The sequence below is a fragment of the Aythya marila genome, assembly GCF_965140915.1.
Source record: "Aythya marila genome assembly, chromosome: 4".
In the NCBI taxonomy this organism is placed as follows: domain Eukaryota; kingdom Metazoa; phylum Chordata; class Aves; order Anseriformes; family Anatidae; genus Aythya; species Aythya marila.
In genome coordinates this window covers 6,478,202-6,494,949 of record NC_139045.1, presented here as the reverse complement: position 1 = coordinate 6,494,949, position 16,748 = coordinate 6,478,202, and the positions used below count along the sequence as shown (strand labels likewise).

At 40.9% G+C, this 16,748-nt stretch overlaps 1 protein-coding gene across 1 annotated transcript in view; it reads left to right on the top strand.

Moving 5' to 3' along the window:
* Positions 1 to 11,427, top strand: part of LOC309877342 (centromere-associated protein E-like) — a gene marked incomplete at its 3' end in the record, with an annotated part of 31,316 nt that extends 19,889 nt beyond the window's left edge. Inside the window, exons 31-43 of the mRNA XM_082758613.1 lie at positions 525 to 662; positions 1,545 to 1,745; positions 1,828 to 1,974; positions 3,629 to 3,841; positions 4,955 to 5,164; positions 5,634 to 5,843; positions 7,054 to 7,275; positions 7,888 to 8,091; positions 8,635 to 8,747; positions 9,258 to 9,355; positions 9,840 to 9,999; positions 10,483 to 10,730; positions 11,330 to 11,427. Of these exons, the coding sequence (XP_082614739.1) occupies positions 525 to 662; positions 1,545 to 1,745; positions 1,828 to 1,974; positions 3,629 to 3,841; positions 4,955 to 5,164; positions 5,634 to 5,843; positions 7,054 to 7,275; positions 7,888 to 8,091; positions 8,635 to 8,747; positions 9,258 to 9,355; positions 9,840 to 9,999; positions 10,483 to 10,730; positions 11,330 to 11,427 (2,262 nt within the window). The remainder of the gene's footprint in view (positions 1 to 524; positions 663 to 1,544; positions 1,746 to 1,827; positions 1,975 to 3,628; positions 3,842 to 4,954; positions 5,165 to 5,633; positions 5,844 to 7,053; positions 7,276 to 7,887; positions 8,092 to 8,634; positions 8,748 to 9,257; positions 9,356 to 9,839; positions 10,000 to 10,482; positions 10,731 to 11,329) is intronic.
* Positions 11,428 to 16,748: the final 5,321 nt, after the last annotated feature.

Sequence of the window (16,748 nt, the reverse complement as noted above, 5' to 3'; positions counted from 1 at the left end):
TCTGAGACTTCTTTATTTAGGAAGGAATGAAGAACCAGAAAACATGGATGCAGCTACCCAAATGCTTAATGGGCATTTCTGTGAATTTGGTGGTGCGTTTTGGAGTTCCAAAGCTGACACTGAAACAGAGCAGTTCTCTGCGTATCTCTGTTTTGCTTCTGGATAAAGAGTAGCTTCGTAACAGAGCCCTGGAACAGGTTGCCCAGGCTGGCTGCGGAGTGTCCTATGGGGACATCCAACAGCTGCCTGGATGAGGGCCTCTGCAACACGCTGTAGGCAACCCTGCCTGAGCAGGGGAGCTGGACGAGATGATCTCTAGAGGATTTATCAGTATTCTAAGTTGGTAGGTTTTATTTAGGAGAAATGTTCAAAGACAAAATCTGCAACTTTTTAAACTAAAGCAACTTCTGTTTCTGTTAAGTATTTTGACTCGTATGAAATATTGAATGGTCTGGTGTGTTAGAAGTAGATTCAGCTAACATCTGAGTTTGGATATGTGAAATCTCTTTCTGTTTTCACTCCAGCTTCTTGAAACAGAAAAGGAATTGAAGCGGCAGCAAGAACTCCTCAGCAATGAGAAGATCAAAGCTGAAGAAAGGGAGGAACATCTGTTAAAGGTTCAGAGGAGGTCAGAGATTGTACAGGACAGCCTAACAAGTAAGGTGAGGAGCTCAGGAGCTTTGGTTTTTAGCTAGCTCCTCCACAATTATGTTTTCTGACGTTTCATCCCTGATGAGCTAAGTTTTTGCTCAAGACAAGCCCAATTTAATTTTAAATTGTCAGCCTATCACTGTTGTGTGACGTAAGCATGAACACGAGAGGATTTGTAAATGTTTATTTAGTGATATTTAGAAGTGCCATCCTGGACTCGTGTCAACCTTATAGCCAGCTGGGTTGGCTGCTCCACTGGACTGGACACAGATTTGTCCAACTTGTCCGGGTTTGATATGATGGTGACTCTGTATGTGTTGGTTGAGACTTTAAAAGGCACCACATAGGCTGTTTGAACTTAAGTGGGTTTCGAATCCTTGGTGCTTTGCACGCTTTCAAACTGGCTGTTATTCAGCAAATGCTGCCACTTGGCTCTTCCCAGCTCGATCTTTCTGCGGTTTCCACTTCTTTCCTTTTCACCTGCCAAACTCTTCCTTTGTAGATCAAACAGTATAACGAAGGATTGCTTCAAGCTGGCGCATGTGTTGTTGATCAACTGATTAGAGCAGATAGATGGACTATGGAATTGTCTCTGTCTCTTGCTAGTTTTTCGATTTTCCTGAAGCAGTCAAAATGCATTTACGTTACGTGTTTTCCTCTTGCTTTAGTGGAAACCAGAGTTGACTGGAGTAGAGCTCTCTGGATGTAATGCTATTTCTCTTATTTATTCTTTGAGTGATTAGAAAACTGAAATTCATGTTTAAACTTCTCTTGCTGCTAATGTGAATTTTAGAATTACTGGAAGTCGTATTTGACACGACTAATTTTAGTACTTGACAGTGAAGTGTAGAGACGAGGACAAACCCAGTTCTTGTTTTTCTCCATCACTATAGATTCAACAGTTAACTGAGACACTAGATAGTGTATCAAGTGAAAAAGACCAGCTATTGGCTGAGAGAACTAGTCATTCTTCTCAGCTTAAAGAACAAATCTCATCCATTAGTGAAGAAAAAGATGAGCTACAAAAACTTCTTCAGGACACCAGGTCTGAGCGGGACCAGCTCAACGTGGAATTGCAAAAATCCTCTGAGATGGTTGGTGTTGCAAGTTGCATACCTGGGTTAGGAATAATTTATCTTCTTGAATGGTACCTAAATATGCATGTATTTATTTTAGTATATTGAAACGAGTGCTAAACTGGAATGTGCTCTAAGTAAACTGAAGGAGAGAAGCCTGAGCGACGCGTCTGTTCAAGTGGATGCACTGGATAACGCAGAACAGACGGATGATGACAGCCTGAAGGCAAAAACCATGCGAATTAAGGTAAACTACCCTGTTTATGTAAGGGTACACGTTAAAACTTAGTACCACTTGTTCCAGAGCATAAACCTTGCTTCCACGCATCATGTGCTAATGGGATTGCATCTCTTGCTAAGATACTACACACCACGGGATTGGTTGGTTTGTGGTTGCTCTTCGGTGACAGTGCAGCCTGTCCTGGGAAAGTTAAACTGAACTTCTCAATTGAGACATCTCGCTCGATTTACTGTCCAGTCACCTATATCACCTATTTTTATTTGGAACTGCTTCCCTGTCTTGTTTTGTTTTTCAAAATCCCTCAAGTTCTCTCTTCGGTGCATCCCACCCCCAGAAGTAAATTGATTTCCATTAAATTGGTTTCACTAAATAGCTTCTCTCATCAAAATAAGAAGTTCCTCTAATTCTTTGTTAATTAACAATCCTGAGTATGTTTTCTCACAAATGCAAGAGCCACTACTAAACTCTCAAAAGCCTAAATAAACCAGCTTTATGGAGGTATGAAATACTTTAGAGGTTACCATCGTATTTATTGCAGTCTGCACGTCTGTGCAGCACGATCAGACATCACTCTATACCTGCCAGAAGCACGCTGAGGGCTGCTTCAGTCATCACCAGGAGTGATGAAGAAAGGAACGAAAGTGAGAAATCAGCCACGTAGCTTTCTCCATTCACACTGGTTCTGTGCTATACCAGCAGTACGAACTAATAATGAGGGAAGTAAAAAACAAAACAAAACAAAACAAAAAAAGCTGCTGATAACCTTTTAATGGTAGTCTCCCCTTCTGACGTGTAGCTGGGAGCTTTCCTAGTGGTCACTAGAGAGCTCCTACCTCTTTCACAGGTAGAAACAAGGAGTCTGAAACTCCTTTGGGGGGGGGGGATAAAAAACTTGAATCACATTGCTAAACCTATGGTAGCACAGCCTCTCTCGCTGCCTTATTAGTGTTTGTGGATGTGTGTGCAGGTACCAGTACAAAAAAAAAAATGGAATCTTTGGTTATGGGAATATATGCTAGGAAGTTTAACTGCCCTGGGGGAGTTTCTTCTGTAAAATGTTGCTGTCGCCACAGAAGTCATCGCGATGGCACTCTGAGCCGAGCCACCCATGGCTATTGAAAACGTTCTGGGCTGCTGTATAAAAGCTTTCTTTCCTTTTAATGTTGAAAAAGCACACGTTGCTTCAGTGCACAAGATGGGGGGAAAAACAGGTATTGTAATGAGAGAGCTCTTGTCTGTTTCTGGTACGGGTGCTACTGGCCAATGAATTTAGGCTGTTACATGTGCCTTAAAGTGTAATCTAGCTTCATGTATCTCATCTGAGCTGCAGTTCACTAGGAGTGCCTCGAAGCTTGTTTGGCCTACGTGGCCTGCTCATGACTCGCACAAAAGGACCCAGGAGACCAACTCAAAGCCCACTCTGAGGGCAGTCCTGGTGGCGAACTCGTGAACAGGCAACAAATTTCATTTCAGACCCAGCTGTAGTGCTTTTGTCATGCTCCTGTGGCAAGTCAAAACTTGAAGGTCTAGTCCTGTTAGCTTTTTTCTTTTTTGTAAAACCAAAACATTCTGTGGGGCTTAACCTGGAATCTGATGTGAAGCTGCTGTTCGTAGCTAATGACTCTTTCTGAATGACTGAATTTACTTAATTTGTATTTAGGAGCTTCTGGAGCTATTCCCAAGTGTGGAGAAGAGGTATGAGTGTCTCTCCACAATGTCTTGTCGTAAGAAGGAGGATCTGAATAGCCAGAAAGCAGTGATAGCTGCGATACTGACTCAGCTTTCACCAGAACAAAATAAGCAAGTCAAAAGACTTCAAATGGAAAATGAGAAAATAAACACTCATTTCCAGCGTTTATTGGACAGACTCAAGGTACCGACTTCAAATGCTGAATATGTGGATGCTTCATGTTGCTTTGTTTCACGCTTTCTTTTTCCAAGAAGCTCTCAGTACTAACAGCAAGGACTCTGTATATATGCTCAAGCTTTGATTTTTGTTTTCTGTAAGTCACGCATTCACGAAGCCCATTACAATCCTGGAAAACTGGAGCTATTTAGATAAGCTAACCTTAATTTTTGACTATAGTTCAGCTGCTTTGCACAGCAACATTTCATTAGTGTTAATCCATTTCCATTGGTGTGAAAAGAAGTTCTGTGTGGTCTGTAAGTGAAATTATGGACCCCTGAGGACATATTTCATCGGAGAGGAGGGATGTGCGAGATGCCTTGGAGGAGCATGTTTGTGCTGAAAAGTTGCCAAGCAGTTTAACTTCTATGGTCTTGCAGACCTTCCCCAGTCTGTAGTTGAGTGGAGAAACAAATTCCAATTATCAGGAAAAGTTGAGGAAAATTCAAAAAATTCAGGAAAAATTTCTTTATTTACCATGAATGTTTAGGTTGGGAGCGGTCGGGGTGTGGAACAATGATGGGATGAGAATTCTGGTAATAAAAATATCAAGTAGTTGTATTTTAGTATGACCTATTAACTAAAAATGTTAGCAAATATTCTGAAGAACGTGATCTCCCAACTTCATGGAGACTATTTCATGTTTTTCTTATTTCAAGAGATGTTTTTCAACTCTTATGCTCAAGATGTTTAGGCTTGAAGATTAGATTTACTCGGCTAGAGTAAAGCTTTAAATTAGCACAGTGATACATACTCCATACCTTTAACAACTCTAGGATAAAATCAGTATAACAAAACTACTTTGAAAACCAAAGTCTAGATACGTAGCAGGCTGTCTTAGCCTTTTAAGCTCTTTTTTTGTGGACTCCTTGAAAAAAGAAAATGCCAACCCAGCTGAAAGTCTCACACGCCATTGCTATAGGACATGAGAACGTAGCTTTTGTAGTCATGTTTCAGTTGTCCTAAACATCTATTCGCTAGGAGAATAAATAGACTGAATGATAAAATCTGGAATTTGAGCTGGATGCAAGGTAGTGTTCTAAAGCTTACTCACTGATATGTCCTGTGCTTCTACGACAGTTCCAATTCCATCTTCTTTGCTCAAAGAAAATGGAGTATCATGCTACTGTGAACAAGTATGCAATGGAATTGCTTGAGGAAAAGAGAAAACAAGATCAGCTGCAAGCTCAAATTCGGGGTCTCAAGGAGTTTCATTTGACCCAGAAGGAAATACCCGCTCGAGTGGTAAACGTTGGCGAAGTGCTGCAGAGTTTGCATTCGGATGCAGAGGTAGCGGTTGAAACAACTTTTCAGCCAGGCTTGTTTCTTTTGAGACAGGGCGTAATGTGGTTGTGCTAGCGTGATGGGCATTGGTTTTGTCTGTTTAAACTCAATGTGGTGAGGGGAACACAGAACTCACATTTATTTATTGCCACCAGTTCCGTACAATGATTTCTCTGTTTCATAACGCGTTTCTAACTGACTTGCCCTTTAGAATCCATACTACCTGATCCTAAGATGATTTTTGAAGCAATTTGATAACTTTTTCTCCTTTCACCTTCCCACCTATCCCCAGGAATGTGGATTGTTTTCTAATTTTCCCAGTAAGGTACAGCAAAACCCATTTTAGCTTAGCAAATATGCTATAATTAAGTGTTAAAACATACTTACTGTAAGTATGGATACCTAAGGGGGCGAAATTTCTATTAAACGTGTAGTTATCAAGGCAATGCTTAAACTTGCTCTCTTCTTTCTAAAGAATATTATCAAAGACGTATCAGAAATGGAAAGTGAACTTCTCAGCATAGAGGCAGAGTTACAGAAGGAAGAAAGGGCTGGAAAAGAAACAGCACGGTTCTGGGAAGCTTGTTCAGGACTCCACTGTGATGCAGAAGAACTGAAAGAAGTGCTAAGAAAAGATAATGAAAGGCTTTTACAAGTCATTAAGTTCTGGACTGCAAAAGCAAAGGTAAATTAACTTAATGAATAAGAAATACGTTTTGTGTAAGCACTCTGCAAGTACCTCTGTAACCTGGTTGAAAACAAACACAAAAAGCTATTTTAAAGTTGACTCACTTAATTATTTTCAGTTTATCCAACAGCACTGGCTATAGGCGTACTTATCTGTAAAACGTAGGAATACCTGGAAGATTTTTACAGGCTTTCTTCCCCCTACATTCAAACTTGGAAACTTGTGTTTAAAGAGACTTTCGGGAAGATAGCTTTCTGTGTGTATGTGGTGGTGTATTTGTGTGTGGTTTTCTTAAAGAGAATGAATCTTAGAAACTGTAGGTTCGTAAGTGTTACTCCAACCTTCCTTGTAGAACTTGACAGCCTGATGCAGTCACATTCTGAGGGCTTTCTGCCTATGAGGTTCTGTTCTATTCAAACCACCTTTAAAATGGCTGAAGTGTTTTTTGTTGGTTGTTTTTTTTTGATAGAGCTTAATTGTAATTGACATTCTCACACTTTTTCTACCTTCAGAAAGTTAAATTATCCTAGAGGTCTTTCAGCTGTGCTTTCCCTCTTCTTTCTTCCTTATACCACCCACAACTGGGAAAAAGTCTGTTCTGCTGTCTGAGGTGAATCATGAAGAGCATTTCATGAGGTGACATCTTTTAATAAGCACATCGGAGACCTCTTGGAAGACAGGCTGTGGGAGGGACTCCTCTACCTCTGACTAGTTCTTAACAGCAGTTGTCTTGACTTCCAGCATACGCTTGTTACTAGGCTCTTCGTGCTGTGCTTTCGGCTAGATTAGGAAGAGCTCGTCATCCTTCTGCACACGTTGTGACTCACTCTCAGGCTATTCACAAAGAGTTGAGCTGCTTCTGTAGAATTATTTGTCAGCCTTGACTTCTGCCGGATTTCCCAATGCTGACAGGCTCTTAGGAAGAATTCTTTGATAGACGTTCTGTGAATCAAAGCTTTTACAACAAAAACAGCATTCTCTTCTCTGCGCTAAACAATCCGAGGTCTCTCAACCTGTCTTCCTAGGAGAGGTACTCCAGCGCTCTGATCATTTGAGTGTCAGTAATTCCATTTTTGGTAATAACTGTCTTCAAATGTGCCACTGAGTTCAGAATGTGAAATTAATACAGGCTAAGACACTTCCTGATTTTTCACTTATTTCTAGCAGGTTCAGAAATTTAATCTGTTCTTCATTACTGATTTTTCAGACATTCTCTCCGCTTAATTCAGAGTTGAATGACAGAACTTCCAACTACTGCAAAAATGCTGATGCTGAATATAAACGGACAAAAGAGAAAACTGAAGAGTTGCTTCAGGAACTAAAGGCCCTTAAGGAACAACTGGCCCCTGGTGGCTCTGCTCATCTTCTGCTAGAAGAAGAAAACAACAGACTTCATAACCGCTTGAAGGCTGCAGAACAAGATAAAAAGGTGCAAATATTTTTCTAAAGAAAACCCACTTTATGATTATTTTCTAAGCGAGAGTACTCTCGACTGAAAAGAAAATGAAGATTGATGACTGTAAATCTGTCACACGATACACTGGCCCACAATGGACTTTTTTTTGTAGATTTCTTTTTTTCCAAAAGTGGAAGTTTGAGCTCTGCCTGTGATGTGATTTAACGGTCAGTTTTCTGTGCGCACACACATGCACAGATGTTAGTTTATAAATCTCTGTAAACGCACCCAGTTATTTCCGAAGTATAGGTTCCAGTAGTGTGATATTCATTAACTATACAGCAGTCTCTGTGTCAGACTGGAAGCTGGATAAAAATTGTCATGACTCGTGGGGGTTGCACTCGTTTGCCCTCTATCCATACTTCCAATGTCACAGTTACTTGTGTTCAAAGCATGTTTTTTTTAGAGTTGAATGTCCCAGAACAGTAACAGATGAAAGAGAACAATGCTATAGACTGTATAGGAACTCCTGTTCTCTTTGTTTTGTTTGTTTTGATGAAGAATATCACCCTGTGCTGTGCAGGGACGTAGTTATAACTCTTGGCTTGGTGTTACTGCTCATAAGTGGTTGGTATATCCCAACAGGCTATGGAAGTAAAAATCCAAAAGTTGGAAAACATAGCAAAGGAAGCGGAAAAAAATGTCAGAGAAAAAGATGACAGGATTGAACAGTTACAAGCACAGATGAAAGTAAAAGCAGCTACGAGTGAGCTCACCCAGCTGGAAGCCAAACTGAATGAGACAGAGAAAAGCCTCAGCACTGTCCTAGCAGAAAATCGGAGTCTCCAGGTAGGAGTCAAATTATTTTCGAGTCTCATTCTTACAGCGAGGGAAGCAGAGAGCGCTGTAAAGTCAATTTGTAGTTCTGTGTGGTTTTCTTAGAGAAAAGCACTCTACTCACATGTTGTAGCATGCTGTTTCATGTGCTACTGGTGCTGCTTTCAGAGACAAAATTTAGAACCCATGTTATGGTATTAGAAGCTAAATTGATTGCTTCTGATATATTGCTGAAACATTCTTAAACTTCCAGTTTTGAAACTGAAGCATGGGCTGTTTTTTTCTGCATAATCTATTGGCATGCTAGTTCAAGATTCCCAGATGACATCTGCAAGCAAGTCAGCAAAACTGGCTGAAAATGGGAGTGCATTCATTATGTTCAGATGGCAACTGGTCCTATGGTACTGGTTAGTGACCTGGGCGTTCTTAGCCCAGAATAACGTCCTGCTTGCAGCTCTGTCCTGTAACTTCTGGCAGATTGCAGTAAAAGTGCAAAGCAAGCAGTCCCTGTATTCGGTGCTTTTCTTCATAGTAGGTGTCTTGTTTTATTTTCAGGAAAAATTAAATAAATGTGCTGAGTTGTACAAAGAAGAAATTAATGATCTCAAAACACAATTGGTAAGATATGACATGGACAGAACGAAGCAATCAAAGATTTTTGATATGCAGTAAGTTCACGTGTTTGTTTGGTTTGTTTGTTTGTAACTGGTAGCTCTTCCCTAACCCCCACACCCCTGAATAAGAAGTGAGCGTTCAGCTTTGGGTCTACGAGGTTTTTATCATAGCTGCATTCCAGAGAAAGTAAAAGCCACGTGCATCTCAGTCAGGTTGATTGCCAAACCAACTCCATCCCCATGCACCCAGCAAAATTTCTCAGCCAACCTATGCTCAGCCATAAATCAAACTGTTCTGACGACTGTGAGGGGAAAGCATCAATGGAGAGCGCTCTGAGGCTCAATGGAGAGAAAGGATGCACACAGAATAATTTAATAATAATAATTTAACTTCTGCTTTTCTGTACTTCACCTGAAATCTAACTGACAGCCAGATGTAGTTTTTGTTTTACTTCAAATACATTTGTCTTTGTTAATACGCTTGAAAATCCAACTAAGTCTCTTGCAACTTTAATAATTAAGCTTAAAATTTTTCTGTTTCCCCCTCCCTGCCCACCAATACAGACTTGCTAATTATAAAGCTGTTGCAGAACACCAAGAAGAACAGTTAAGAAAGCTAAAAGAAGAACTCAGAAGAGCACAGCAAGATCAAGACGTTACTGGTAAATTCCAGATCAATATAAGGGATTGTTTCATATTAAACATCTGCTTTTAAGGTTGTGTGGTTAAATTCTAGGCTTAGATGCAGGCCTTTTACCTCAAAAGGCCATGAGAGGGGTTGGATGCTTTGGAAGAGGTGGAAGGCTGAAACACGGGAGCTGCACATAGGCTGTATTGGAATCACAGCAGTTCTTGCCTGGTTTCGTTTGTTATTTCTTGGATTGTGGTGGGTTACGTTCCCATATCTAGTTCTCTAGTTCTAATCATGATATAACTAATCACATCAACTCCTTAATATCTCCCTGGCAGTGTGATTACTGATGGTGGGTTTAAAAAAGAGCTGTTGTAATGATACTCCGAACCTAGTGAGGTTTTACATACAAGGCTACGGGAAGGAATTTTGCATAAGCATGGCTAAGAGAAATATTGACGTGGTTTGAAACCCTGACCAAGTAACACGTGCTTTTGTATAAAACTATTTTCTAGTGGTGTCTACAGAAACTCCTCAGCAATACCAAAAGCCCCTTACTTGTGTGTGCTCTGAACTATACCACTGCCACCACCACGTGCTTGTTTTAAAATCTGAACAAGTGAAGCTACAGGAAGAGAACTTGCAGCTGAAGAAACAAATTGATGATCTACTAAGGTAAGCATAAAGATAATAAGTGCCACGTTAACTAAGTCATTTCTCTTTAACCTATGCTGTTACATTTTCTTTCCTGGACATTTGTAGAAGTGAAGAATTTTTAATTGTAAGATGTGAAAGAGTCTAGCAAATCTAAACTTCTAAAGGTGGTGATGTATGTATATTTCTTGATGGCTTTTAAGCTCTAAATTGTTTTTTTTTCCATGAGAATGGAATTTTAAATGCTTTTTATCAATAACTGGAGAACACGTTTTGTTTGGATCTCTTTAGCTTTTGGGAAGAAAAAAAAAAAATATGCCTCCAAAACTAAGAATACACGTTTGGTCGTGGTAAGGGGGCTTGCATTGCCATGTCTGTGGTACGTCAAGGGAATTGTCATACAGGAACATGCAGGAACTGTCTTGTCAGGCATTTTTCTTGACTTAAAACAGTTGTTTAATGTTTTCTGTAATTAAATGCTGGTGATCTTTTTTCCCTGTTCAGTAATGAGGCTCAATTGAAAGACGAACTTAGAAAATGGAAAGAGAGAGCACTAAAATTGAAAGAAAAATCTTCGAGAGAGACTACTCGAGAGACAGTACCAAGGTCTCCAGCGAAGAAAGTGTTGGATTCCCTCAAAGAGCAAAATCCATCCTTCAAAGAGCCTATTTCTCAGGAAACGGTGACTCAGGATGCATCAAAGCCTCTGCCACTGACGTGTCCAACAAATTTCTTTGATAATTCCAATTTAGGTACGCTAACAGGTATGTAATATGGTGTCTGATTAAGATTAGGAGAGGCAAAATGTAAGGAGTGGTCTTCAAGTAAAAGTAGGTGTCCTGTGCTTCCTGCATTCGGTCCCAAAACTCTCACGGAAACTGTTCTTGAATGCCTTGTTACCACCTTGGTGGAAGGGCTGACCAGCTGGTGCCAAAAAGATTATATGTGCTGTACAGCACCCAAATACTTAAAACATTCATGAAGATTAGGCAAACTTTATATTTCTTTTGTTGCAGTGAAGGTGTTGATGATCGATCACTGCAAAGTGACTGGGCAGAGTACCGTTCCTAGCAGACAGATGATGCTATAGCATCTTTTGCTTTCTGACGTTACCTGAGTTAAGTACCTGCTTCTGGCAAAACTGATTCTCACGGGTTGCTCAGTCATCTATTCAGAGTTAACTGCTGGTTAACTTTTTTTTCTAAATTTCTTTGAAGTGGTTGATTTTAGTCTTCGATGTGAAATCTCCTAGTCTGGCAGCTTCCAGCTGCAGTAACAGCTGCCCTAGTCAGGCTGTCTGTGATTGTGAAACTGGGAAAGCATTACTGTAATGTTCTTGTCTTCTCTATAGATGTGCCACCTGCAGGAACAGAGCCCACAGAACAACCTCTTAGCCAGTGGCTTGGAGCTTCAGAGAAAGATAAAGCCCCTGATTGTACTACCCAGTGAAGGTATTCTGTTGTAAGCTGCCTTTGCAGTGGTAACATCCAGAATCCGCCTATATGGAAGACGGTTCCTTCGGGTTAAATCATCAGCTGTGGGAAGAGCTCTGGCAGCTGCAGTTCCCTTGTTGTCCTGGAGCTGCTGCTGCTTCCCCCAGCTGGCAAAGCTGCAGTACAAGAACAAAAATGAAAAAGCAGTCACGTTGCCTGCAACCTGCTGCTGATGTTCTTCTTTGGTTATTTTCAGGATAGCAAAAAAAGAAGAGCTAACATGCTGAAGAAAAATGGACACAGGAATGAATCACGAACTAAGCTGCGGTGAAGCTTCTCAAACTTCTCTGGCGTTCCTGCAAGAGTCCTCGTCTGGGTGGCTTGTACCTTCAGTTCTTTCCAAATCAACATCTCTCTGTTCTCACTAGTTTCTTTTTGTTTCTCAATATAGAAGTCTTATACTTGCTCTTTTTTTGAGACCATGGAAACTGCACTTTTACTACAACTTTAACCTCTGTATCACGGACTTTCCCTTTTCAAGGCACAAAATAAATCAAGGACTTCTCTTAAATGCTATGCAGTATTTCTGCAGCTCTGTCAATTACGGTGCCAGGAGTAACTTTGCATTTTGCATCATCTTTGAGCATACTTCTCTTTCCTGTTTGGAGTGTGACATCTGAATATTTTTTTCCAAGCAGTAACCAATGGATCTAATTGATGCTGCTGTTACTCTAGTGAGTGAAAAATAAATTGTAATCAGGGCTGTATGGCAGACTGTTTTGCTATCCTGCCTACCTGAATTTTGAAACTTATTTTTACGTCCTGTATAAGGTTTGTTTTGACAATAAACTTTAAGTATCTCAAAATATTTCTGCTGGTCTCTTCAGTTTTGTGGAGACATGATGGTACGATTTGGGGATGCTGATTATCATATTCAGTCTAAAAACAGTCTTTGACAGTAATCTTACCCCTTTCATCATTATTATGCTGCTTGTCTGTCTTACAGCTTTCTGCAGTCAGTTTGTGCAGCAAATTACTGTTGCACAAATCTGTGTCACCAGTGTTTGTTTAATTCTTTCTAACTGAATCTTTGCTCTATCAGGAAATGTTTGAAGTCTAGATAGAAGATAGATCCTTCCCCTCCTCCAAGCTAGAAGAAATTTGGCACTCAACACCTGAGATGAACTCCTTTAAGAATGAAATCATCATGAACTGTCAGTGTCATACTGAACAAAGACTTTTGTATCAAAAGTCTTGTCTTTATTTTATAGGAATGAAGCTCTGAATGTTACCAGATCTCTTCCTAAGTACTTCATTTTAGGATAGCCAGACTGATAAGCAAATGGTTACATCATCGTTTTTCTGGATGCACTGCAGTTAGTGGGATTGGAAGAGTAACACAAGGGTTGTTTGCCTGACAGGGGTACTTCTGAAATCCTTACTGAAGACCCAACTATCTATTCACCTTGAATAGCCAAAAACTGCCAACTACTGCAACTACTAAGAAGTTGTGAACATTCAGATTTCCAAAACTTTGTCATGGAAAGCTTATAACAATTTCTAGCTAAAAATACACAAGTTCTAAATACCATTGCTGAACTCAGCACTGCACTGTTTCCTTTCCTGTGACAGCCATAGATATGTAGGAATAATTCATTCTCCTGGCAGTGATAAATGCAAGTTGTCCCATTTTTTCTTTGCAATTTCCCATTATTATTGAACGATATTTCCTTTGGCTACCACACTTTTTTCATTTCTTTCATTCTGGTATTTTATTAAAAGAATACATTTTAAGCTGACTTTTTCCTTCCAAAAGAGAAAAGCAAGGTGTCTACCTTGTGGTTTTTTTTTTTGTTTGTTTGTTTTCAGTTTCTGGATATTTATTAATTGCTTGCTAGAACATTTCTAGATTTAGAGATTTTTCTGGTGGTTGAGCTGATAAGAGCTGTTGCAGTGTATTCCTGCTTGTGTCTGAATTTATTAGTTGTAAGGCTAGGGACAGGAGAATAAATGATTCTAGAAAACCTAGGTACTTTGTTAACTGGGGAGCTGATTTTCAAAGCCTTAGAAAGCTGTTACAGTTCAAGAGTGGCATAATATGACTGCACGTGCCTGTGTGCGTGTCCAGGTTTACCCACAGAAATGTGCCCAGCTGGAATTCAGGCAGCTTTCTGAATTCATTAAGAAAACTATTAGGGTGGCCTTGGATCTGGTGTGAGCTTATAATTCAATTTTGTCATAGAATCTTTGAGTCTCGTGATGTTAACTGCCTTAACAGATCTAAATTAAAGCACTGATACAAATTTAAGAATGGCTACTTTGGTAAATCAACAATTAAAAAATTATTTGTCAGGTATTGTCCTAGCTTAAAATTTGATGATGGATAAAGAGCAATTGCTTGGGGAAGAACATTGTTGTGGCCTTTTTTGGTGAGAATCCTGTTAATTTCTTGCATTCTTTATGGGGGAATGGATAGCTAATGTTCATGATCGTCTTCTATTCCTAACCTGTGCAGGAGAAAATCCCACTTAAAATCTTGAGTTTCACTAGATGGCAGCATCTTGGTGTTTCAACATGAAACTGCGTTGGTGTAGAGAAACTTACCAGTTAGACTGCAACTCCCAATAAGCATGGCAAAACAAATGAGCATAAAACTTCCTTTTTCCAAAGGTCAGTAAACCCAAGAAGCTGGTTGAGATCTTTTGGTGAGCGACTATACTAACCTTTATTTTTAAATGCATTATAGAATTAGTGTGTCAAATATTCATTAAAAATGATTGTTAGGTTAAAAAAAGCTTCCAAAATTATGTGGTGATCCAAGGAGGTGTGGAGGGATTTCTGAAACAGCAAAGATCCCACGGCTTGCTGCAGCTGAGCAAACCAAGTCCCCATGACAGTGTTCCCACATCGCCCAATTGAAGAATTCAGAAAAATATTGTTGCCAGTAGCTGGCTTCAAGGACAAGGTCTATGTGACTGCTTTTCACTGCTCACAAGGGGGTTGTTTTCTTGCAGGTGGGGTTGTTTTCTTGTAGTTGTTTGTCTGAGTGCTTTTGACCAATAATCTTGAGTGAGACACTGTCCGCCCCTGTTAAGTTCACTATAAAAGTCAGGCTATTCGGGCAATAAAATGGAGCATGATCTGACCCTACTGGTGTCTGTCGTGCTTTCGGCTGTGCTTCCTGCAACATATGGGGCCTGAACAGGCTGCGACCCAGACACGCTGAGAGACGCTGAGAAACCTGACAGAAACAGAGAGGCTTCAGAGACACGGAGAGCCCTGAGAGAAGTTGAGAGACCTGAGACACATGGAGAGACTTTGAAGGCAGAGAGGGCCCTGAGAGATGCTTCAGAGACATGGACGGCTCTGAGAGACACCGAGAGCCCTGACAGAAGCCGGACCACCTGAGAGACATTGAGAAACTCCAAGCACTGACCTGGACACAGGACTTGCGGTGAGACACAGGGGGGAAAAAAAAAAGCAGGGAAACAAAGGAATGGTGGGGGATGCGGGACAGCCGGGATCGAGTTGCTACGGGAGACCAGAGGTGTCAGTGGACACCGGCAGCCGACCCTCACCGTGTGGCGAGTGGGCACATAGCAGAGAGGCAGAGATCAGGACCCTGCAGCCTGTCTGACGTGACCATGGAGGCAGCAGTGGCTGTGCTGCTTCTCTCTGGCATTGTGTTTATGAGAGGCGTATCTTGCAATGCAAAAAAGACTGTTTGTCCCCAGATCGGTGTTATAACTATGTTCCTGGATAACATTCCGTGGGGTTGCCATATTGTGCGGATTACTAACGATGACTTAGCTCTATTACTGCCTTTATTGCAGGGCAGGAGTGCAGAGCCACGGATTACACTACCAAATGCCCACCGGCAGGCTCTGTCACAAACAGCTTCTAAGGTTGCAGTCAGCACTGCCTGCAGCCATATAGCAGACGTTACACTCTCTTTCCTAATTAGCAATCATGTGTCTCATCCATTTGTGGTGAATGGTCAGTGGCAAAAAGAAAAGGGGGAGAGTAAGGGGCGACAAAGACAGAAACGGTACCAGGAGGATGCCACTGACACTAACAGCATGGGTAATAAGAGTAGTGTAAGTGACACAGGTGATGGCAAGGGTGGAATGATAGGGCAGCATTGTCGAGTTCTGGAATGGATTTTCCTACAGATTCAGCCTAAAATGAGTGTTCCATTTTCTCCCACAGGCCAAGTGATGGTTGAACAATCACAACAGGTTTTAAAGGAACAATTAGTGAGATTAAAAGAGATCAGGAACATCGATGAACGATTCTCCGAGGCATTGGGTGTCTTGAATCACTTATGTTTGACTAGGGACCGAGAAGACCTGCCTGTAAGTATTCATTTTCAAAGAATAAATAGAGCAGCACCAAATGTGTTACCACGAATAAGAATGAATTACCGAGATCCTGCTACAGGAACTTGGAAAGGGCCATACGGATACAGAAATACAAATAACACCTGTGATTACAATGACGCTGCTAGGCAGGGTTTAGGGGCTTATGGCACGGAGACAAGGGGTAACAACTACTGTGTTTGGAACAATTGTACAGCTTTGGCCTTACCTCCTGCTGTTTTTCTGATTTGCGGGGATAGGGCCTGGCAAAGTATCCCTGCAAATGCTATTGGAAGTCCACGTTACTTAGATAAGCTTACTATATTTGCTCCTAGCTTGTCACAGTTGTGTGAGATCACCAGACATAAATGGGCATTGCTTGCACCAGATTGCAATGATAATGTTGAATTGCTTGGTGTTGCAGCTAGAGCAGCATTGGCAATTTTAGTGCCAGGAGTGGCATCTGTGGCCGCAATTAAGAACTTAGAAAAATTGGTATGCTGGGCTGAGAAGCAAGCCCATGCCCTGACAGAGATACTCGAGGAGATGTTACCAGATCAAAATAGTCTGCAACATGTGCGTTTACAGGATCAAGCTGCTATTGACATCTTGCTTTTGGCTCAAAGCCATGGGGGGGAAGATTCTGAGCGAATGTACTGTTTAAACCTTTTTGATCATAATGAGTCAATTCACAAATCCATTACTTTCCTGAAAGAGCACATGAGAAAGATTCAATATGATATCAATCCTATCAATCAATGGTTCACTGATTTGTTTGAAACGATGCATAGATGGTTACTGGGATTAGTCAAAGAGGGATTAAGGATTCTGTTTGTGGTAGTGTCAATCATCACTGTGTTGTATTGTGATAAAAGTGGTTATAGGGTTACTTGCAAAACTGTTACATCAGACTTGGTTTGCTCGAAGAAGAAGAAGAGAAAAAAAAGGGGGGGGGGAATTGTTGAGGGATTTTTCGAAA